This window comes from Rattus norvegicus, chromosome 5 (assembly GCF_021556685.1).
Source record: "Rattus norvegicus strain SHRSP/BbbUtx chromosome 5, alternate assembly SHRSP_T2T, whole genome shotgun sequence".
NCBI classification, from domain to species: Eukaryota; Metazoa; Chordata; class Mammalia; order Rodentia; family Muridae; genus Rattus; species Rattus norvegicus.
In genome coordinates, this window is record NC_141538.1 from 153932690 (window position 1) to 153955738 (window position 23049).

Here is a 23049-nt window from a genome sequence, read left to right on the forward strand (position 1 = left end):
AGTTAACTTGGAAAGAGCCAGTTTTCCTTTCCGTGGGAGTTAGAATATTTTGTGTGGTGGAATGAAGTGTCCCCTGTTCCGAGGAGGATAGATAACAAAGCCTGAAGCGAAGTCCTTTCTGGTTCGTGGCGGCACAGCATGCGTTGTGGCTTAGGACAGCCTCCTCCAAGCCTCTACCGCGAAGTAGGCGGGCAGTAACAAGCCTGCCCGGAATTCCAGCAGAAACTCTGGTGAGAAACTCGCAAGACAGGCTGGGTGCCTTCCTCCATCTCCAAAACAGGAGACCTGCCGGTGACCTCGAACTCTACCCTGGGTGCTGATTACTTACTCCTCATCGGAACCCCAGAGCTGGATTTCTTGTCTGATTTACAGAAAATGTTACTGAGAGCCCCGCCCCCACCCACGACGGCGACGCGAGGCGGCCCTAGGTGAATCCCCGCCGTTGGCACCGCCGGAGGCTCCTCCTCCCTGGGCCGCCGCCCTTGTCACCTGCCGCCCAGGGGCCTGGCAGCGGGCGGCCGGGACCCTCGGGACCGAAATGTGGCGGGCTGGCCGGTGGGCGCCCCTACTCCTGTTCCTGATGCAAAGCGCCCTAGGTAAGCACGTTCCGCGGGGACAGCGAAGATGTGTCACCCGTGGTCTGGAGAGGGGACTTGGTGCTGGGCCTCAAGGACCCTTTGCGTTCGCCGCGGGTTTGCTTGGTCCTTGGACGGCCTTTCCTGGCCGGAAGGAAGTGGGTTTCCTTATTCCAGGCAGGGCCGGGAGACCGAGGCACAGACACCTGGAAGCGGTTGCTGTATTTGTTGACGGAATCCTAGAGTGTATACCTGATTGGCCTTTATAAGTTGGGGACATACAGGAACTGCCCTCCTGCTCCTGGGGACCCAGCTCTGGTTGATCTGGTCCCCGCTATGAGACTCTTTAACGGTGCGTTTTCTCTCTGTGTCTCTCACAGAGAGAAATAAGACAGCAGAGGCACAAAATACCCGAGGCCAGGACCCAAGCACAAAACCCCAGTTTTTCACTGATCAGCTGCCCAGGGAGGAGAACCCATGGGCATACTTTAGATGCAGTCAAAAGGGCTGGAAGGGTTCTTAGACCGAATAAATAATCATAAAAAGCCCATATTATTTCTGGTTGCTTCTTTGTCCTGGGCACTCTGTTTTCGTTAAGGTTTTCATCCCAGTCACCCTAAGAGGCAGATAGTCATCATTTTTAGGTGAAGGAAACTGAGGCTCAGAGCACTTCAGAGGCTGCCTTAGAGGTACCCCAGAGGGGCACACACAGGGCAGAGGAGTAAGGTTGAGCCTTGGGTTTGCCCACGACCAGTGCTGTCCCTGACCTGGGCAACCTCACAGCTCTGTAACAGTATTTTTGAGTTAATGAGGGTCTTGGGGGTAGGGTGGGAGGGTATGTTGCATCCCCAACACAAACTGGTTCAGGAACATAGGTGTGGGTAACACCTGCCCCGGGGGGGTAATCTGTCCTGAGACCTGAATGACATTTTTATACAGTGCTACACCAGTCCCTGGAACCTTTGAAGACTCTGTGAGGTGTCTTTTCCCATGTGGCCAAGCTCGAACTTTGGTCCTGTTCTGCTCATGGATGGCTTAAAACTAAGGGGCTTTTACCCACAGAGTGTGGCCTCTTGCTAGGCAAACTGAGTTTAGCAAAGCCGGGTTTAAAGACAGTGTCTTGGTCATGAACCTTCAGGGTACAGGACAGGCTAGAAATAGACTCCCACAGCTGAGTTGAAAATCCCTGAGGTAAGGAGGCAGTCCTGGTGTGGGCTTGAACTGAGAGACATCATGTAGACCTGGACTTATCTTGCCTGGTACCTAAAATGTATGGGTCTCCATGGTGACTCATGTGACTAAATTCTCCCTGTGACCATGAGCTCCCGTGGGGCAGGAGATGGAACCATTTCCTTCTGTTCTCTGGTACACAAAGGAGCACAGGAAGCGTAGGTTAAAACTGCTTAGGTGTTTGTAATCCTAGTACCCAAGAGGTTGAGACAAGACGATCACGGCACGTTTGAGCTAGCCTAGAATAGAGTGGTCCCTTGTCTCTACTATAGTCAAAAGGGGACTGGCAAGGTGTCTCCGAGGGTAAGCGTTGCTGGCACTCATTTGACAGAATCTACACATCGGAAGGAAAGATTCAATGTCTGCAAATTGACCTTTTACCTCCACATGTACACCATAGCATGTGTCGCACACACAGTAAATAAATGGAAAAGGTGATCAAGCCAGGTGGTGGTGGCACACGCCTTTAATCCAGCACTAGGGAGGCAGTGGCAGGTGGATCTCTGAGTTCAAGGCCCGAACTAAGTTCAAGGCCTGAACTACGCAGATACACAGAGACAAAAAACAAAAAACAAAACAAAACAAAACAAAAAAGCTTTTAAAAAATAGAATAAGGCTGAGTCCCAGGAGAAACTGGAAGAGGAAGTAAGCTCAGAGGGCAGACCTGAGAATCGGCTTTTGAGTATCTAAGAGGGCCTTGGTTTCCCCATCTGTCTCAGGAAGCTCCTAGAACACTCAGGAAGTGCTCAGCTCAGCCAACCAGAAGTTACAACCCGATACAAAGGGTCTGGTATTACTTTGTTGCCATCATGAGTGGCCCCTCTTAGAGGTAGCAAGGCGGGCTACCTAGAGGAAGTGGCATTTGAGTAGAATCTGAACTCCAGGCAACCTAAGACACCCAGGTTCAAAGACATCTAAACGATGGTACCGGCAGCTTTGCGAGCCTACGGGAGCTGCTGGAGATGTCACACAGGTGGTCAGGCCACCCAGACAAGACATTAGACCCCTGGATGAGAGTATTAACTTTATTCTTAAGACAAGAGAGGGCAGGAAGCCTGGGCACGGAGGTAAATAATTGTATAGCTAGTTATCTGTGAGAATAATAAGATAACAATAACAATAAACAGAGACCAAAGATAGCCAGGGAACGTGTCACAGACAGAGAATGCCATCAAAGGAATGTGAGGGAAGCCAAGAGGAGGGACAGATGTTGGGAACACCATGTGGGAAGGCTCAGAGTAAGGAGCAAACCACGATGCTCCCCAAAGAGCCACTGGCCAGCATGTCTGGAAAGGAGGAGAAACAAGCAAGAGGTATGGGCCGTACTGGGAAGGCCTCTTGGAGGTTCCGATAAAAGCTATGAAGTTTTCTTGGAGTATGAAAGATGGAAACCGCAAAAGGGTTAAGCAGGAGGCAGACATGGTGTAATTGTCTCTTTAACCCTTGCCTTTGTGCAGAGGGTGGACGAAGAACTCACAGGGAACCTAGGATTCCAGCAGGAAGGAATGTTAGGGGGTTGGGGATTTAGCTCAGTGGTAGAGCGCTTGCCTAAGAAGCGCAAGGCCCTGGGTTTGGTCCCCAGCTCCGAAAAAAAGAACAAAAAAAAAAAAAAAAAAAAAAAAAAAAGAGTGGCAAGTGTCCTCTCTAAGCCTAGGAATGTTAGTATGTCAATCGGGCCCGGACCTCGGCAGGTGATGCAAGGGAGCTGACCATGGGGCTTTTAATGTGGTTTTCATGGTGAAATAATTCCCTCTTCATTGCTGTGCCAGCATTCCTGTAGAAGCAACCTAAAGGAGGAAAGACCGGTTGGGACAGCGTTCCAGAGGGTCTAGGGCCAGTGCACTGAGGAAGGCCAGATAGAGTGGTTTTATTCTACAGAAGCTGAAGTATGTGGTGAAGGTTGCTTGCCTGGGCCCAAAAGCAGAAAGAATGGATTGGAACAAGGGCTTGGATAGAATGCTCAAAGGCTCACCCCTCTTCTACCAATCAGCTCCGACCTCCTATGGGCTCCGAGGCTTTCAAAATGGCGCTCGGAGCTGCGGACTGATCATTCAAAACACGAGCCTGTGGGAGGCGTTTCCAGTTGAAACCAGGACACACAGGACAACCAGGTGCCCCTTACAGAAGAGATCTGTTTATCCTGGCAAGTCTTCCGTGGCTCTCGTCTGACTGACCGGCATTGGAGTCACCTCTACCCCTGTGCCATGGCATGCACACACACACACGCATACATGTCACACATGCACAGGCACGTACACTAGTGATAAATTCAAAGTTTAAAAACCTAACAAGGAAAACAGAAAGCTTGCTCCAAGAATCTTCTGGAATCCAGGAACAGAATGGGGCCATTCATTGGCTCCTGCCCCATGGCAATCAAGTGGAGCCCACCCTCAGGTGCCAGAGTTCATAGAACTCCGCTCTGGTGGCACTGTGGGCTGGGGACGGGAAGGATCTGCAATGCAGCAACTGGCAGATGCTGTTTCCTCAGTGGTGCCAAGGAAGTGAACACCTGTCATGCTTCTCATTCTTCGGCTGTTTGCACCTTTGCCAAGGTTGGCCAAGAGCTCCAAGCTTTATGACCTCTTTCTCTCCCACAGGAAGGCCCCGTCTAGCCCCACCCAGAAACGTGACACTGCTCTCCCAGAATTTCACTGTTTACCTGACATGGCTCCCAGGGCTAGGTAGCCCCCCGAATGTGACCTACTTTGTGACCTACAAAAGGTACAGGAGGAGCCTTTGTGCTGGTGGGTGGGGATATGGGAGAGTGGATGAGGAATGGAGGGGTTTCCCTGGGCTAGCTGCATTCCATGGAGTCAGCATTCAGAAGGTCTCTGGGTCACTGGAAGGGCTTGTGGCGAGTCCTTGAGGAGGGGCTTTTGATAGGGGCTAGAGGTGGTGGGAGAGGGACTTGATGGAGAGCCACAGGTGACAGGCTTGCTGGAGATTGAGCGAGTCTCTGTGGAAAGCTGGAGTAGGACCCAAATGGAGCCGTGAGGGCCAAGACACCAGGGGACAGAAATACTTGGGGTCCGTATTAGTCACTTTTCTGTTGCTATGGTAAAACACCACAACCAAGAAAACGTATGGAAGAAAGAGTTTGTTTCAGCATATAGGTCCAGAGCCCACAGTAGAGGAAGCATGGCAGCGAGGGCTGGAATAGGAAGCTGTAAGACAACATCTCCAAGAGAACGTGAAGAGAGGCTAGAAACTTTCAAAGCCACCCCAGTGATGTCCTTCCGCCAGCAAGGCAGCACCACCTCCCCAAACATCACCACCAACTAGGGACCAAGTGTGCTAATGCCTGAGCCGATGAGGGGCATTTTCACTCAGCCCCACCAAAAGATTGTTCTAGCCAATGGGTGAGGGTGAAGAGTGGCCAAGGATCTGGTCCTGCTCCTTGTAGAGCCTGGTCATTGAGCTAGACAGAGCTACAGGGTTCTTATGTTCTTGGAAGCCCAGGCCGCCACTACTTTATTAGTCTGAAGGAATCAGAAAAGGAAAGCCCATCTGCCATCTTTTAGTCATGATTGGCTATACCCAACTTAAATCCTTCTTTCTTCTCTCCTTCCGTCCCTCCCTCCCTCTCTACTTCCTTTCTCCCTCCCTCCCTCCCTCCCTCCCTCCTTCCTTGCTTCCTTCCTTCCTTCCTTCCTTCCTTCCTTCCTTCCTTCCTTCTTTCCAGTGGTGGGATTCAAACCCAGGAGCCTCATGCATGTTAGGTAAGCTCGGAACCACTGAGCTACACAACCACCCAGAGGAAGGTTTTAAAGACCAGATCCTGTGTTGTAGCTGCTCTGGTCTCTAACAAGCAGTTGCTTTAGGCCTTTGTGTCGAACGGCGATATCGATCTTGGACGAACACACACACACACACACACACACACACACACACACACACACACACACAGGTGTGTAATTGTCCAGATAGAATGACTGATGCATTCATTCAACCTGACACTTCCCACCTACATTTGATTCTTTGGGATTTGTGCTAAATTCCTCCCGTTGATGATGTTTCCTTATGCTACAGTCTTGGTTGTCGCGGCCGTGGGAGAGGATGGATCGCTTTCAAAGGACCTATACTTATTCACCACCCACTCCCTTCATCCTAAAGTCTGCAGGGCAGTCTCCAATACACGTTCGCTTTGCTCTAGAACAGTGGTTCTCAACCTTCCTAATGCTGCAGTCCTTTAATACCATTCTTCACGTTGCCGTGACTCCCAACCATAAAATTATCTCCGTTGCTACTTCATAACTGCAATTTTGCTACTGTTACAAATCGTAATGTAAATATTTGCATCTTAGGCGATCCTGTGAAAAGGTCTTTTGATATGCCCCTCCCCCCAAAAGGGTCGAGACCCACAGGTTGAGAACCACTGCCCTAGACTCTGCCAATTTTGCAGGGCTGGGCTGACGTCTGCCACTGCTTCTGAGCTGACATCTTTGGGTGCTCAAAGTCTCAAGTAAAAAGCTTTATTCTTCAAAATAAAGTCTTTTAATTTCAGAAAAGTTTTCTTAGTAATTTCATAAGGCCCTGTTCCCCAAACAGGAAATGGGGCTTTTTGTACCCATGGCTGGTTTTACTTACCACCTCTCTGGAATCCACCCACATCAAGTGTGCGTTCATTTCAGTCGTGACTGGACTTTAATGTGTTTCTCCATTTTCTCCTCAGTGGACTTTTTGGGCTGTTTCCAGGTTTGAGATGTGTATCAGTTTGCAATGGATGTTACATGTTTTTGTCACGATTCCCTAAAACTCATGTTCTCATAGACAAAAGGCATCCACTGGTGTCTCAATAACCCCAAAGGACTTTCCTTACTCCAGCATTCGCTGAAAGTCCAGAGTTCCATCTTTTATCTGAATCAGGGGTGTGACTAAGACTGTGACTCACGCTGCTGAGAGAGAGTTACTCTCCCTTGGTGGACCTCAGAAACCAGAGGACGTCATGTGCTTTTACACTGAAATGGCAGCACAGGGGGGAGAGAGACATGCCCCATTCCCAGAGGTCAAATCAGGAGAGTGACAGATGCCAGGCAATCCTGGTGAGGCAGCCTCCAGTAAGATATTTTATTTTACAGACTTTCTTTTTAAAGATTTATGGCTTGAGGTTGATGACAAATGCCGTTAACCCCAGCACTTAGGAGGCACAGGCAGGTAGATCATTGTGAGTTCAAGGCCAGCCTGGTCTACATAGTTCGCTCCATCTAAAAAAAAAAAAAAAAAAAAAAAAGCAACCAAAAACCAAACCAAAGACCAAAATCCAAACCAAACCACCAACAACAACAAAAACCAAGCGGTGGCAGCACACACCTTTAATCCCAGCACTCAGGAGGTAGAGACAGTCGGATCTCTGTGAGTTCCAGGCCAGCCTGGTCTACAGAGTGAGTTCATGACAGCCAGGGCTACACAGATAAACCCTGTCAAAACGAAACAAAACACAAAAGCAAAACAACAACAAAAAAAGATCGTGTGTGTGTGTGTGTGTGTGTGTGTGTGTGTGTGTGTGTGTGTGTAGGAAGAGGAGGAAGAGGAGGAAGGGGGAGAGGAAGACGAGGAAGAAGAGGAGTAGGAGGAGGAGGAGGGGAGGAAGGGGGAGAAGAAGAAGAGGAAGAAGAGGAGTAGGAGGAGGAGGAGGGGGAGGAGGAGTAGTAGTAGGAGGAGAAGTAGGAGGAGGAGGATGAGGGGGGAGAGGAAGAGGAGGAAGAAGAGAAGGAGAAGTAGGAGGAGGAGGAAGAAGAGGAGGGGGAGGAGGAGGGAGGAAGGAGTACCCACTTAAGCTACTCAAATTGACCCCCAGTGAACGTGATTGTTGGGGGGAGGGCGGCAATGAGGGGAGGATGGGGAGGGGAACACCCATAAAGAAGGGGAGTGGGAGGGGTTAGGGGGATGTTGGCCCGTAAACCGGGAAAGGGAATAACACTCGAAATGTAAATAAGAAATACTCAAGTTAATTAAAAAAAAAAAAGCTACTCAAATTGATTCCGGGGTCTTCAACCTCATCAGAGATCTGAGAATGAATTAAATATTACCTGAATATATAGGCAGCACAAAAACATATAGTTTCCAAAATTTAAACAAATTGTAAAGACAGTTGACTGCCTGGTCAGTCCCCTATATTCTTCATAACATTGTAGCATGTTTCTTCAGCCTTCTGGCCCAGACGCCTTTGACAGATCTTAAGTGAAGCAGGAACTATGAAGGACTAGTGACCCTGTCTCGGCAGAGCTGAGCTGTTGACTATCCCGCCTCTTGTGTCCTTTCTTGAACAGTATGTTTTGTCTGTAGATGAATCAGGGACGTTCTTGCCCAGTAGCTACCTCGTCACAACAGGAGCAACAACAGGTGGAGGTTATGATGCTCAATGTCTTCTTTGAGCTGTGAAGGGGGTACTGTCAGGAGCAGACATATCTCCTAATCAAAAGATCTATTAATATATGAAATGATTTTAAATGTCCTATTCCGTGGCTCTCTGATGCTTTTAAAGACTATCTAGCTATATATAGTATATCTGAACTGTTAAACCCCGACTACTCTTAGCTATCTAATTATCTTAATTATTTATCATAATTAAGTCAGAGTCTAATATGACCGTGAGTTTGCTATCTGGCTCTTACCTTGCGTTACTTAATCCCCCTAAACAGTTTGTGATGGCAGCTATAGAAGGACTGGGTCTGAGTCTTTTATTCTCGAATGAGTTGCATAGGCATAATGCCTATCTAAGAGTCACAATTAATTTTAAATGTGTATCAACACTCAACGATTTATATCAATGAAAACTTTAAACCTGTATCAATATATAAATTCTGTACCAATGTAAGAAAATATAACCTCAATTCTGCATCAAAATTTAGAGATTTCTACCAATGTAAGATTATAGCTATAAAATGTTTTGTGTAAGAGTGAACTTAGTAATCCATCCCATATATCTAATTTCTTATACTAGTACTCTATCCCCCTTTCCCTTTTCAACTTCCTTCCCTTTACCTAAGAAAGAAAGGATAGAGAAGAGGAAAGGACAGAAATCCCCACGTCTAAGCTCTCTATTTAGTTTCCTCCCTCTCCAAAATTATAACCATCCCCAGATTATCCCTTAAAATGACTATCTATAATTTATAAAATAAGCATAAACATAAACCATAAATTTATAAGACACCCAAAACTAAAGAATAGGGGTGATGACTCTCCATGGCTTCTTCCTGCTAAATAGGGATAATGTGTATGTGTGTGTGTGTGTTTACATATATATATGTATATGTATATACATATATACATATATATATAAACTTTTTAAGGGGTAAGAAGGGTTAGAAAAGTTGGACAAGTTGGTTAGACTTAAGAAAGCTAGCTTTAGCATTTGTTATCTAGTGTTTGCATTCTTAGAAAGTTCAGGGCTTGATTGAAGTTCTGACTGGATCCGTCTGAAAGGCTGGATGAACCAAGGTCATTGGGAACCAGTAGCTGATCCTGGAGCTGTTCTGGAAGCAAGTCTCTGGAAACGGCTGCAGGGAGAAGGGAGCTGGGCGAGCGGGTCATGTCAGCATCCCCAAGGACGGATCTTGTCAGAGCTGCGTCTTGGTGTTTCGTTCTGCAACATATGAATCCTGTCACCAAATTTTTTAGTATCATAGAGATATTTGTATGAATTGCACAAGGTGCATAGATCACTTAAAGATACATTTTTCACTCCTTGTTTGAGCAGGTGTCTTTTTTATGAGTTCATTTGGTCAATGACCGATTGTAATAAATCTTCATGCATGCGGTGTGATATGATGAATCTTAAGGATTCCGTGACCAACAAGATCTCTTGGCTGATTTTAGCTGAAGTTTTGACTGGTTTACGTCTGAGCCAATTTCAGGGCTGGTCCCCTGTGGTGGGATCAGCATAGCATGTCACCTGGTCTTCTTGAGTTTTTCTTTCCTGCCTGTAATCAAGACCCTTAGTGGGTCTTCCCCTATCGTATCTCATCCACATTACTCTGGAAGGGATCCAAAGCCTTTTCTTCTTGCCTGTTACCACAAATACAGAGCCTCTCTCCCAAATTAGCATGTCCTGGGTTCGGCAACCCCAAATCGCCAAAAATATAGATTGATTCAACTTGAAAGCCTCCTCTTTCTTTAGACCTGGTTTATTTTGACCTCTCGCACGGGTGATTTGCAATATCACCTACATTTTGATGATTAGCACAACTGAAAACAATTAAAGTACTCTTTTTTTTTATTTATTCATTTTATATATGATGAGTACACTGTAGCTGTCTTCAGACACACCAGAAGAGGGCATCAGATCTCTTTACAGATGGTTGTGAGCCACCATGTGGTTGCTGGGATTTGAACTCAGGACCTCTGGAAGAGCAGTCGGTGCTCTTAACCACTGAGCCATCTCTCCAGCCCAATTAAAGTACTCTTAAACAATTATTATTACCCATTGAGACTGAGTTCCTTCCCCGTCTCCTGCCTTCCCCTCCCCCCTCCCTTTTTTTTTGAGGTCAAAGGCCTACATTAATTTTATCTGTTGACACAGGGCTCCTTCCTTAAGATTAAAGGAGTGCGCTATTGCCTCCCAACTGGCCGTTTTGGTTTTTGTTTTAGAGATAGAGTCTTACTGTTTTAGCCTTGGCTGGCCTGAGACTTTCTCTGTAGACCAGGTTGGCCTCCAAGTCACAGAGGTCATCAGCCCGCGTGTGCGCTGCAATTAAAGTCATGTAGCCGGTACCCAGCCTCTACTTCCAAATTTACATGAGTTCTAGGGATCGCATGTAGGTGGCTAGGGTTGTATGATAAGTACCTTTACCTGTGGAACCAACTTGACAACTCCAAGGATGACCTCTTAAAACCACAGGTTAAATCACATCAGTGGACCTCAGCCTGTTCCTGATGCTCTAACAGAGTGCCTTAGCCTGGGTGATTGAGAGGTGGTAACTATTTATTTCTCATATTTCTAGGGGCTAGGGAGAAAGACTCCTAAGATTATGCCTTCTCACTGTGTCCCCACATGGCAGAGAGGCCAACCTATGACCTCACGTGAGAAAGAGACTGAGCATCCGAGCAGCTCTCTGAAGCCATATTTACAAAGCCCTCCTTACGAACTATGTTGTCCTCATGACTTAATTACCAGGAAGTTGGGTTTCGGTGCCAACATTTGTTTGGAGGAACACATGCTTTCAAACCGTAGTGGTTTCCATCAAGTGTCCAGTGACTTCCCATCACACTTTGGATAAATTCACATCCTAGCCAAGACCTGACACAACACCACTTCCCAGTCCCCCTCATCCCCTATCCACTTGGTCCTCCTCCTCCCTTACTTACTGGGTTTTGGCTCTCTGGCATTCTTGCATTTCTCTGGATATGACCAACTCCTTCCCATCTGTCCCAGTGTGCTTTCTTTCCATTGCTGTGATAAACATCATGACCAAAAGCAACTTGAGAAGGAAAGGATATTTTTGGTTTATGTATCCCAATTACAGTTGGTCATTAAGGGAAGTTGGGACAGGAAATCAAAGCAGGACAGAAACCTGGAAGCAGAAACTGAAGCTGAGACCATGGAGGGGTGCTGCTTACTGGATCACACTTCATTGCTTGCTCAGCCTGTTTTCTTATACAACCCAGGGCCACTTGCTGAGGAGTGGCGCTGCCCACAGTGGGCTTTTCTCTCCCATATCAATCATTGGTCAAGAAAATGCCCTTCTCTATGGACCAATCTGACGAAGGCATTTTCTCCATTGAAGTTCCCTCTTCCTAGGTGATCCTGGCTTGTACAAAGTAGACAAAAACTACCCAGCATGCCATCCCAGACCTTCATTCTCTTGCTCTCCCACTCCATCTCCATCACCCAGTTTCCTCTTCTTCATTACTGGGGAGTTCCATTTCTCTGGCCTTTTTTGAGCCTCCCTTTAGAAGCAGTGACTCCATTTTTTTTATCATTTTATCACTGCATCTACTAGCTGCTGAGTTTGTCTTGTTGGGTGTGATGACTGTCCCTTGTTCCCTCCCATCAGCTATGAGTAACTTGAGGAGGCAAGAACTCATTTGTCAGGAGGCTGGGACAGATGCCTGGATATAGATCACTTCTTTGACCTCCGTGTTCTGTAGGTGTTGCAGTCCAATGAAGCCCTATAGGTTCCCCTCTGATATCCCGTTCAGTACCCAGCATGGCCTCTAGCATACAACAGGCGGTCTACCGATGCCTGAGGAAATCAACAGAAAATATCCACTTAGATAAGTGACAGTGGTTCCATGAAAGCCTTGTGAGGAGAACTGCAGATAGGAAACTGGGTTTGAGGGGAAGTACCCCACGGAAGGACCCAGAGATAGAGAGGGGAGAGGCAGGATTCCCCTCCACACTTGTCTGCCAATGGCTGCGTGGCTGAGCAGATGGACCAGTGGCATCTGGCTGAAGGGGAGGGTATATATTTGGGAGGTCCTCTAACCATGACACATTCTCTCTGTCTCCCCACCTCAGCTATAACAATCATTGGCGAAGAGTAGAGCATTGTGCGGGCATCAGTACTCTGGTGTGTCCCATGATGTGCCTGAAGAAACAGGACCTGTACATCAAGTTCAAAGGTCGAGTACAGGCAGCTTCTGCCCATGTGAAGTCCCCATGGGTGGAGTCCAGGTACCTGGAATACATTTTTGATGGTAAGGAGTACTTGTTACTCTTGCAGAAGACAAACCTTTGTTCCCGGTACCCATGACAGGCGGTTGACTATTACTCCAGTTCTAGGGGATTTGACACCTTCTTCTGGCCTCCTTTGCTACTGGCACTCTATATACATACACACACATATATATATATATATACACACGCATATATATACATACATACATACATACACAAAATAAAATAAATATTGAAAGTAGGTCCTTTTTTATAAAGAGGCTGAGTGAGAACATTGGACAGCAAAACAACCATGTGTGTGTTAATATGTGCGAATATGTGTTCGTGTGTGTGCACATGCATGCCTGTGTGCTTGCAGGGGTCATTCCTCAGGCACGTCCCACTTTTTTTTCCCAGATAGGATCTCTCACTGACCTGGAACTTGCCAAATAGGTCAGACTGGCTTTTCCAGACGAGAGATCCAGGGAGTCCAACTGCCCCTCCGCCTGGGTCTCACCATAGACGTCCAGGGCAGAATGGATTTATGAGCTCAGTCAGAGTGCCAGGCTGAGGACCCTGATCCCTCATTTCTTATCAGCTAGGAGCCTCTCCAAGCTGCTGAGAATATCTGTTTCTCCTCATGACCCTACCACCCTTCCTCAAACCGGAAGTGACACAAATGGGTCCTGGTCACATCTAGCATCTCATCACCCTGTCCTCTGCTCTCAAAGGCTCTGGCCCATCCACATGTCCAAGGGTAAACACACCATTTTATGGCTCTAAACCTTAACCAAAAATTCTTTATCCATTCAACCATGACAACAGCAGGCTGGCCCCATCCAGGGACAGGGACAGAAGCCTACCGTGGGCTTTCTTCTCAGCCCCAAATTCACAGCTTTTGCAAGCACAGAATTAATTAAAGGACCCCATGTCAAGGTCCCCCAAAGTTGCCTGTTATTGCAACATCAACTCAAGTTCCAAAATCTCCCTGGCAGTATCTGAAACAGAGTGTCAGGTAGCTTTGGTGTAGTACACTCAGTCTGGCTTCTGGGCACAGTTCCTCTCCACCTATGAGCTGGTGAGGCTGAGGGAAGCCATCTCTGTTCCCTGTATAAGATGCAGGAGTGGAAAGTAACACTAAGAGAAGACCAGGGCTTTGGTCCAAAGCGGCTGTAAATCCAGCCGAGCAAACAAATGCCACTCACGCTGACTTTCTGGGACAGTTCTCCTTGACTCCCAGCAAAGACCTTTGAGATCCCGCTTCTAGGAGTTCCCACTTCCAAGGCAGGCTTCCTTCTCCACCATGGGCCACAAGCATCTGCCGCCAAGGAGTTTTGCCAGCCTCTCCCTGGTCAGCAGGAATGAAGTCGACAGCTCTCTTTGATTTCACACACAAAAGATCAGATGTCAATGTTTCTGTAGATCTATGAGCCCTCAAGAGTGATGGCTCTCCTGTCACTGCTTGGAGAGCCACCCCTGGGGGACACCTGGTGTTATATCTACGTACATTGTGCTGGGTGGCTTTCCCTGGGCATCTTTGACTAACCCATCTCCCCACCCCCATCTTTTTTTTTTTTTTAAACGCATTCTTCTTTTTTTTTTTTTTTTTTTCTTTTCCCGGAGCTGGGGACCGAACTCAGGGCCTTGCGCTTCCTAGGCAAGCGCTCTACCACTGAGCTAAATCCCCAACCCCTCCCCACCCCCATCTTTCATCTCTCTGGGACAGCAAGAGACAGAACGAAGTTTTGAGAGGTTACCGTTTGGTATTCACAGTCCCTTATGACCACCCTTCCCTACCTACACTTGACAAAATCAGAAGAACCCAGACTCCCATCCAACATCCACCCACTACTAACAATATATCCTGGCAATAGACTAGGCCTCTAGTAGTTCTCAACCGGTGAACCATGACCCCCTCTATGGGGTCACATATCAGATATCCTATATATCAGATATTTATATTACTATTCATAACAGTAGCAAAAAAATTTTTTACATGGGTCACCACAGCATGAGGAACTGTATTAAAGGGTCACAGCATTAGGAAGGCTGAGAATCACTGGTCTAGGGTCTTGTTTTATTTTTAAAAAATGGAGTTGGTGAAGGCTTGAGAGAGAGCTCAGAAGTCAAATGCTTCAGTGAGCCCCAGGCTCAGTGAGAGACCCTGACTCAAGACATATGGCTGAGTTCAACGGAAGATGACAAGCATACTCTGACCTCTCACCTTTGACCTCTGCACAGGGACTCACAGGCATGCTCACCCACACATACACATGCACACACTTAGTCGGACTGTGATGCTTCCCTCCCGGGGTTAGTGAAAGGCAGATAAAAGGGCTATGAGGACCTCCAGCACAGACGATATTTAAAAAATGCTAATGGGATGCTCTCTGAACCGGACAGAGGCAGAAGAATAGGGACTGGGCCCCCAGGGCAGTCTGACTGGTTTGATTCTGTTTCTGGCAGTGGAGCTAGCCCCACCCACCCTGGTGCTCACCCAGAAGGAGAAGATCCTAAGTGTCAACGCTACCTACCAGCTGCCACCCTGCATGCCTCGGTCACTGGAACTGAAGTACCAGGTGGAGTTCTGGAAGGAGGACCTGAGAAGCAAGGTAGGAACGCCTGTGCGGTCCCGTGCTGGGTCTCCTCCCCGCTTCAGACACTGCCTCCTGGACTTCCCTCCCAGAGGCCTTCCACAGTTTTTGACTCCAGTCAGCCCTTAATGGTGTGCAACACCCACAGCCCCACAACATCCCATGCAGCCAGAGAGGAAGCATCAGGCTTTGCCCTTCAAGGAACAGGCCTGGACTGCAACATTGTTTTCAACCTCATTTTGAAAATTATGAGCCTTACCTCCCTGGGCAAGACACAAGCTGGAGGATGTGCGCATGGGAGTGTGCCAGTGAATATACGTGTGTGTGTGTGTGTGTGTGTGTGTGTGTGTATGTGTGTATGTGTGTGTATATGTATATGTGTGTATATGTATGTGTGTATGTGTATGTATGTGTATGTGTGTGTATGTATGTGTGTATGTGTATGTATGTGTGTGTATGTGTATGTATGTGTGTGTATGTGTATGTATGTGTGTGTATGTGTATGTATGTGTGTGTATGTGTGTGTATGTGTGTGTATGTGTGTGTGTATGTGTGTGTAATATGTATGTGTGTATATGTGTGTATATATGTATATGTGTGTGTATATGTGTATGTGTGTGTGTATAATATGTATGTGTGTATATGTGTGTGTGTGTGTGTATGTATGTGTGTGTATGTGTGTGTATGTGTGTGTATATGTGTGTGTGTATATGTATGTGTGTATGTGTATGTATGTATATGTATGTGTGTATGTGTGTGTATGTGTGTGTGTATATGTGTGTGTAATATGTATGTGTGTAGTGTATGTATGTGTGTGTATGTGTATGTATGTGTGTGTATGTGTGTGTATGTGTGTGTATATGTGTGTGTAATATGTATGTGTGTATATGTGTGTATATGTGTATGTGTGTGTGTATAATATGTATGTGTGTATATGTGTGTGTATAATATGTATGTGTGTATATGTATGTGTGTATGTGTATGTATGTGTGTGTATGTGTGTGTATGTGTGTGTATATGTGTGTGTGTATATGTATGTGTGTATGTGTATGTATGTATATGTATGTGTGTATGTGTGTGTATGTGTGTGTGTATATGTGTGTGTAATATGTATGTGTGTAGTGTATGTATGTGTGTGTATGTGTATGTATGTGTGTGTATGTGTGTGTATGTGTGTGTATATGTGTGTGTAATATGTATGTGTGTATATGTGTGTATATATGTATATGTGTGTATATGTGTATGTGTGTGTGTATAATATGTATGTGTGTATATGTGTGTGTCTGTGTGTCTGTGTGTGTCTTTATATGGCAGCTGCAAGGTTCCTTTATCAGATGCTTCCACTTCTTCTTTTGACGGAGTCTCACCAGGTAGTCCTGGCTGGCCCAGAACTTGTTACGTAGACCAGGTTGGCCTCAAACTTGAAAGAGATCTGTGCTAGGATTGATGCTCCACCTTACTCTCTTAGTGAACCAGGCGCTCTAGATCAAGCCAGTCTAGCTGTCCAGCAAGCCCAGAGATTATGATCCTACCCCTACCTCCTTAGCAACGAGATGACAGGTACGCCCATCTTTTTTTATGTGGGTGCCAGGGATCAAATTCAGGTCCTCATGCTTGCACAGAAAGCACTTCACTGAGAAAAAGAAAGAAAGAAAGAAAGAAAGAAAGAAAGAAAGAAAGAAAGAAAGGAAGTAAGAAAGAAGCACTTCACTGACCCTCTCCCCGGCTCATCCTCCCCCACACTTCCAGTAAAAGTTTGACTGGAATATTTTGGACTGCAGGAAGTTGAGTCACCAGATTCATTACGGAAAGCCCTGAAAACCCAAATGAGCTCCAAGCAAAGAAAAAGCACCCAGAGATGTCCATGAACATCTCTCTGCACACCCAGCTTCGCCCGCGTCAGGCATCCAGCAGGAACAGGCCTGAATACTCATGCATGGCAGATTAAAGCATCGTCAGTGTGTTTACCACTGTGACTCCAGGGTCTGAGGCTGTAACTCAAAAGTAGCCACTGGTGGACGATCTGGACGAAAGCACGTCTTGCGGGGTTCTTCCCGTTATGAAATCAGGCCGTGGGGTAGAATTGGCCTAGCAGTAGCTGTTACTCATTTACATTCTCAACTCTAACCCTAGGGATGGGAACGCAAAGTGCTTTCTGCCTTCCAGAATCTCTCGAATATTAAAACATCACACTGCGCCCCATCAACACAATTTGTTCAAGTCTGGGACTCATTATGTAGTCCAGGTTAGCCCGGGCTCAATCTCCGTGCCTCAGCCTCCTGAACGAATGTTGGGATTACAGGCATATGCTATCATCCTCGGACTAAATACACATAATCTTTGTAAGTCAGTCACAAGTCAATTCCCTGACTAGCACTGTCCAGCAGAAACAAGGGCCAGGTATGCCGTTTCGTTTCTTTCAAATTACATATATTTATTTTGATGTGTGACTGTGGAAGCTGTGACATACATGCCCGCCTCTGGAGGTCAGAGGACAACTTTGTGAAATTGGTTCTCTCCTCCACTTCCTGGTCTTAGGGGTTGACTTAGGTCATCCGGCTTGGCGTCATGACTTCACTAAGTCATCTCTCTGGGGACTAATCCACCCCCAAGTCATTTTAAATGTTCCCCATTATGTTCAGGCTGGCTGTTGGCGGGGAGGAGAGGTCAAGTTGAGATAGGATTTCCTAAAGCCCAGGCTGGCCTCGAACTTGTTATGTAGCCAAGAATGACCTTGAACCCCTCATCCTCCTGCCTCCACCTCCTAAGTGTTGCTATTATAGGCATGTAACACATAGCTCGACTTTAGTATTTTGTCTGGAACTAGAGATCCTTCTGCCTTTTATCCCATAGCACGCTGTCGTGTCAACCCCGGAAATAATACAACCTCTGAGCTGTTTTGCCTTCTCTTCCTCCATCTTTGGAAACTGACAAGCATTTGTACTCGGGACATAGCTCCATTCGCACTAGCCATCTACCCCTGCCTTGTACTGCACTGGCTAGCCGGGGCAGCGCTGAGCCTTAAGTGATTGAATGACCCTCATTCCCAGTGGACTGGGAGGCCAGAGGGCTAGAAACCTGTAGAAACCCCTCTGAAGTGGGGATCCCCCCCGCCCCGAGGTCTTGATGAGCTTCACTGGAGTGACCCAAAGTACTACTTTTGAACTCCAAACGGTCTGCACAAGGAGATTCAGCTGAGAAGAAATCAGGTTGTAGCAAATGCCCTTAGAGCTTGCACTATAATGTAAAAGAAATGAAAGCTGCGTGGTCCCTACCCTACCTCTCCCGGCCAACCCGCCGTGGGTATCTATTAGCTCTGCGCATGCTCAGCCATCAGCTCTGCGCATGCTCACTGCCTCTTACTTCTCCAAACAGACCCTGTTTCCAGACACTCCATATGGCCAGCCAGTGAAGATTCCTCTCCAGCAAGATGCTCGTGGACGCCACTGCTTCAGCGCCAGAACCGTCTATACCTTAACCCACACGAAGTACAGCCTGTTCTCTGAGCCCAGCTGCATCTTCCTAGCGGCCCCAGGTGGGTGCAAAGTAGCACTAGGGTGAGGACTGACCCCCACCACCCAGGGACATCAGAAGTTTCATAATCGAATGGTTGAAAGGATAAACTGAGAGACAGGTTTACAGATGGAAATCCCAGCCCTACCACTGTATGTTTTGGGGTAGTTTACATAACCTCTTTGCGGCTTGGCTTCCGCTAGAATGGTCTTATTCTCCTAAGAGTGAACAGGACGGTCACCGGAAGCTCTTGGTACACTGAGGGACCGGGCCATTGTTCCGTCTGCAGTTTCTGTGTTCTCTCCTCCCTAGGGGCCAACAGGGCTGTCCTGGCGGTGCCCTTACTCTTGCTTCTACTGATAGCAGCGGCTGCAGCGGGTACGGCATGGAAGAAAATGGATGGGAACCCCTGGTTTCAGTGGGTGAAGATGCCCCAGGCACTGGTATGGCATATCCGGAAAGCATGACGTGGTATATAGAAGTGAGGTGTTGAATAGCAGGAAGTAGGGCTGAGTTTCCAGTGCTTCAGACAGAATAACGAACTGGCCCAGACTGTAGCATCATCGGCCATCTTGCCTTGGTGTCTCGATCCCCACCTCTGGGGGTGGATGCCTTTAGCCAAGTCCAACAGGCAAAGCTACCTCCCAAGGAGAAGTACCTAAGTCCCCTTCCGTGGAATCACTTCACCTTCTGCTAAGGCTTTGTCAGGTGGAAAGAGGAACACAGGGCCCTGAGTCCCAGCAGAGAGGACCAGAGCGTGTGGGCTGGGAGGTGGTACAGACAGGAGCATCATTTAAGGCTGCAAATGCTTGGTTTACAGCTTGATCAAAGCGGAGCGTCTCCAGGCTAAATCCTCTTTCAGAGCCATGAGCTAGCTGGGGGAGGGGAGAGGCCTAGAGAAGTCAGAGAGAGGCTGGACTACAGGGGGCTGTCCCTGGACCATAGCACCACAGCAGGGAGTAGTTTCAAAGGCTGTACAGCCCCTACCTCCCAGCCCCCACCCCTACCCCTGCTGCGCTTGGCCCTGGTGTTTCCTGGAAACTCCTCCCAAAGAAGCAACTTCCACTTCAACCCATGTGGACTATTATTGCTAGGGGGGTACCCCAGATTTTCAACCAGTCATGCTTCGAGAAGCCGGACTCACCTTTCTCTCCCCTCTCTGTCTTACATCAGGACTTTTCTGAAAACAGACACCCAGTGGCGACCTTTCAGCCCAGTGGACCTGAGTTCTCAGGTGACTTGATCCTCTGTCCCCAGAAGGAACTGACCATAAGGACCAGACCAGTCCCTCGGGTCAGAGGCCCAGCCACACTGCAGGCAGGATCAGAAAAAGACAGTACTGAGGATGAAGACGAGGACACAGACGACGACGGTGACAGCATCCAGCCCTACCTGGAACGGCCCCTCTTCGTGAGGGAGAAGCTCCAGGTTACGGAGCACTCAGAGGCAGATGAATCTGGGGTGGATTCAGTTGGGAGCGAAGGCTCGTCTGCATGGGACTCTTCAGGTGGGAGCTGGTCCAGCACAGGGGTCTCCTCAGGGGACTCCTCTTATAAAGATGAAGCTGGATCTTCCAGCTGTTTGGACCAGAAGAAGCCAGATCAGGAGCCTCATGGGGATGGGCACCAGGGGCCTCTCCCATGCCTGGAATTTTCTGAGGACTTGGGCACTGTGGAAGAGCTTCTGAAAGATGACCTCTCCGGTTGGAGAATATGGGGTACCTTATCCCCAAAGAGAGATCTGGCTCCTGTGGAGCCCCCAGTTTCTCTTCAGACACTGACTTTCTGCTGGGACAGCAATCCAGAGGAAGAGGAAGAAGAAGAGGAAGAGGAGGAGGAGGAAGAGGAAGAGGAAGAAGACTGGGAATCAGACCTTAAGGACAGCAACACCAGCTGTTGGGATGCTTCAAGCCCGCAGAGGACAGACGTCAGGGGTGGGATGCTGGGAGATTACATGGTCAGGTGAGATGGCCCCGGTGGTCCATCCATGGACCAGAGGCACCTCCAAGAGCTGTGTCCCTTTGAATGGTAGCCAAGGTCCTGGCCCTTCTTTATGGATCTTTATGGCACCTTGTCATTTTGTAAGATGCCACCTGCTGTAGGTGACCTGTGAGCGGGATGGAGCTGTGGTCAGAGACTAGTTGAATTCCAGTCTGCCCACTGTCCCTGGGATGACAGGTCTAATGGAAAAATCACCCTCGGACAAAATGAAGCAGGTGAAGCCGGGTGGCTGTGGACACCAAGGACTGACACGCCCTAGTCCATAAGTCACACACAGCATTGCACAAAACAGGCCTTGGTCCAAATCACTGCTCTGCCGTTTCTGGCAGTCACTGAGCAAGAGACTCTTAACCTCTGAGCCTCAGTTTCCCCTTCTGCAGCTGTCACATGGATATGGTGAGGGTTCGAGGAGTTTTCAGGTAATGGGTGACAGGGGGCCACCAATGTCATGTGTACTGACTACGAACTAAAACTCATCAGTCCAGACTCCTGAGAGACCCCAGGCACCTCTCACCAGCAACCCCTAAGCCAGGAGTAACAAAATACCTACCCTCCAACCTGTCCACCCTCTAGGTCACCCCATTTCTTCCTTGTCACCTTCTAGTCAGGAGCTCCCTGAAACTACAGCCTGACCAACTTTGCTTCTTTCTCAAACATAGTTCACCTTCCAGGGTCGACATTGGTCAGGGCAGAAATTGCACTCCTGGCCCGGTGTCCTTTTCGAATGCCATTGTAACAGGGTTTAAGTTTTTTGGGTGTTTGATTGTTTGTTTGTTTATTTGTTTTTATCTGTTTTGGTCATGATGAGGTCCTAGTATCTGAGAAGCTAGTGTCTTTTAGAAATAGACGACTGTCCTTTTGGGGGTGCGCGCGCGATATGTGTCCTTGGTCTGCAGGTGTCACTCAGAACCAATGTGTTTGTGGCTGAGGACCTCAACAGTCCATGATGCAGAAGAGAGCTCACAACTGCTTTACTCACGGAGCTGTGCGGCTCTGAGGCTGGTACAAAGCCACAACCTTACAGAACTCGTGTGAGGGTACCCCATAAGGCAGAAGTTTTCAACCTTCCTAACACTGCCAGCCATAAACAGTTCTTCATGGTATGGTGACCCCCCCCAGTCATAAAATTATTTCATTAATACTTCATACCTGGAGTTTTGCTACTGTTATGAATCACAATGTAAATATCTGTGTTTTCCAGTGGTCTTAGGTGACCACTGTGAAAAGATCATTGGACCCCTAAAGGGGTCATGACCTACATGGAGGTTGAGAAACACCATCTTAAGGGCATCTGATTCGAGGGTTCTCTAGCTCATTCTCAAAGGCCTTTGGGGCTCCAGGATCTTCCCCCTTCAGTGGGAGTGGCCTCACTGAGTTAATACACAGACAATGGCTTTGCACAGATGGTGTCTTGAGTGGGGTTCACAGGTAACAAAACCCTAAAGCACTGTCCTCAATACATACCTGTATCATTTCAAACAAACCTTTAAGTCACCTGGCAAGGCAGCCCTAGTGACTTAATATGTGTGTCCCCAAGAGTTCCCACAGTCATCAAACTGACAGGAGGTCTTTGTGACACACACACACACACACCTACCTCCTACCTCACTGGGGTTTCCCTGCAGTGATGCTTGACCACATCCCTGAGCCCAGAAGCAGACCAAATGCACATGCTTGAGGACGGTCATAGCACTGGAGCAGCTCCAGGAAATGTCCCAGCCCAGCCAGTGGCCTTTCTGAGACCCAGCTGAGCTGCGCCACAGAGGCTTTGTCAGAAATCCTTCCAACTGTGACAGCCTTGGCCTCGCCTTCCAAGCTTACTCTCCGATAGTTCACCTTACTGTTTACAATGTTTCCCAAAGTTTACTTTCTGATCGAGCCTTCTTGTCATTCTAAATCCCAGCTCCTTTCAGCCATTAGGTCATTGACAAAAGACTGTGGGAAGCCCATGGAAAGGGCAGGAGGAACAACCCAGAAGTTCCTAGTGTGTGCTCAGCACTTAACTTATATGTAAGCAGCCCTGGGCGACAGTCTCTGGGCACCTCAAGGATAACAAGGTCAAAGTGACTGACTGGATTTGCAGTGGTGGGCAGCATCAGTACACTGAGGCCATACATCTTTCTTACTTGTTTATATTACCTTTCTTGCATATTTGTATTTTTGTTGAATTTTGCACTGTATTTTATACCCTATTTAAACAATAATATCAGCTGGCATATAATACCCAAAACCTTAAATAAAGAGATCTATTTTTAGAGAAAACTAATGTCCACTCATTTGTTTGGAATACAGGGATCTAAAATTGTGCCCCCAAAAGGAGACACGGAGAAAGGGGTCTGGGGCACACAGTTTCCAGAGGACACCATAAGGAAGTAGGACGATCAGGGCAGGGAGAAGGAGGCCAGCCATTCAACATAACAATCAGGTCCCTGATCCTGGAGATGGGGCCTCCACATCCCTGGGGAGTCTTCTGATGTCCGTGTCTGGCCCGTCAGATTTGGTGCTCTGCAAGGACAGGAGCTGGGGTGACTCATGCTATG

At 47.7% G+C, this 23049-nt stretch overlaps 1 protein-coding gene across 1 annotated transcript; it reads left to right on the top strand.

The window, feature by feature from the left end:
- The first annotated feature begins 199 nt into the window (after positions 1–199).
- On the top strand, positions 200–22771 carry Ifnlr1 (interferon, lambda receptor 1). The gene is given in 7 exon segments (NM_001191868.2): positions 200–596; positions 4403–4526; positions 12265–12443; positions 14869–15014; positions 18372–18531; positions 18822–18952; positions 19683–22771. Coding segments are annotated over 7 exon segments (1590 nt in total). The 5' UTR covers positions 200–538; the 3' UTR covers positions 20475–22771.
- The last annotated feature ends 278 nt before the right edge of the window (positions 22772–23049 follow it).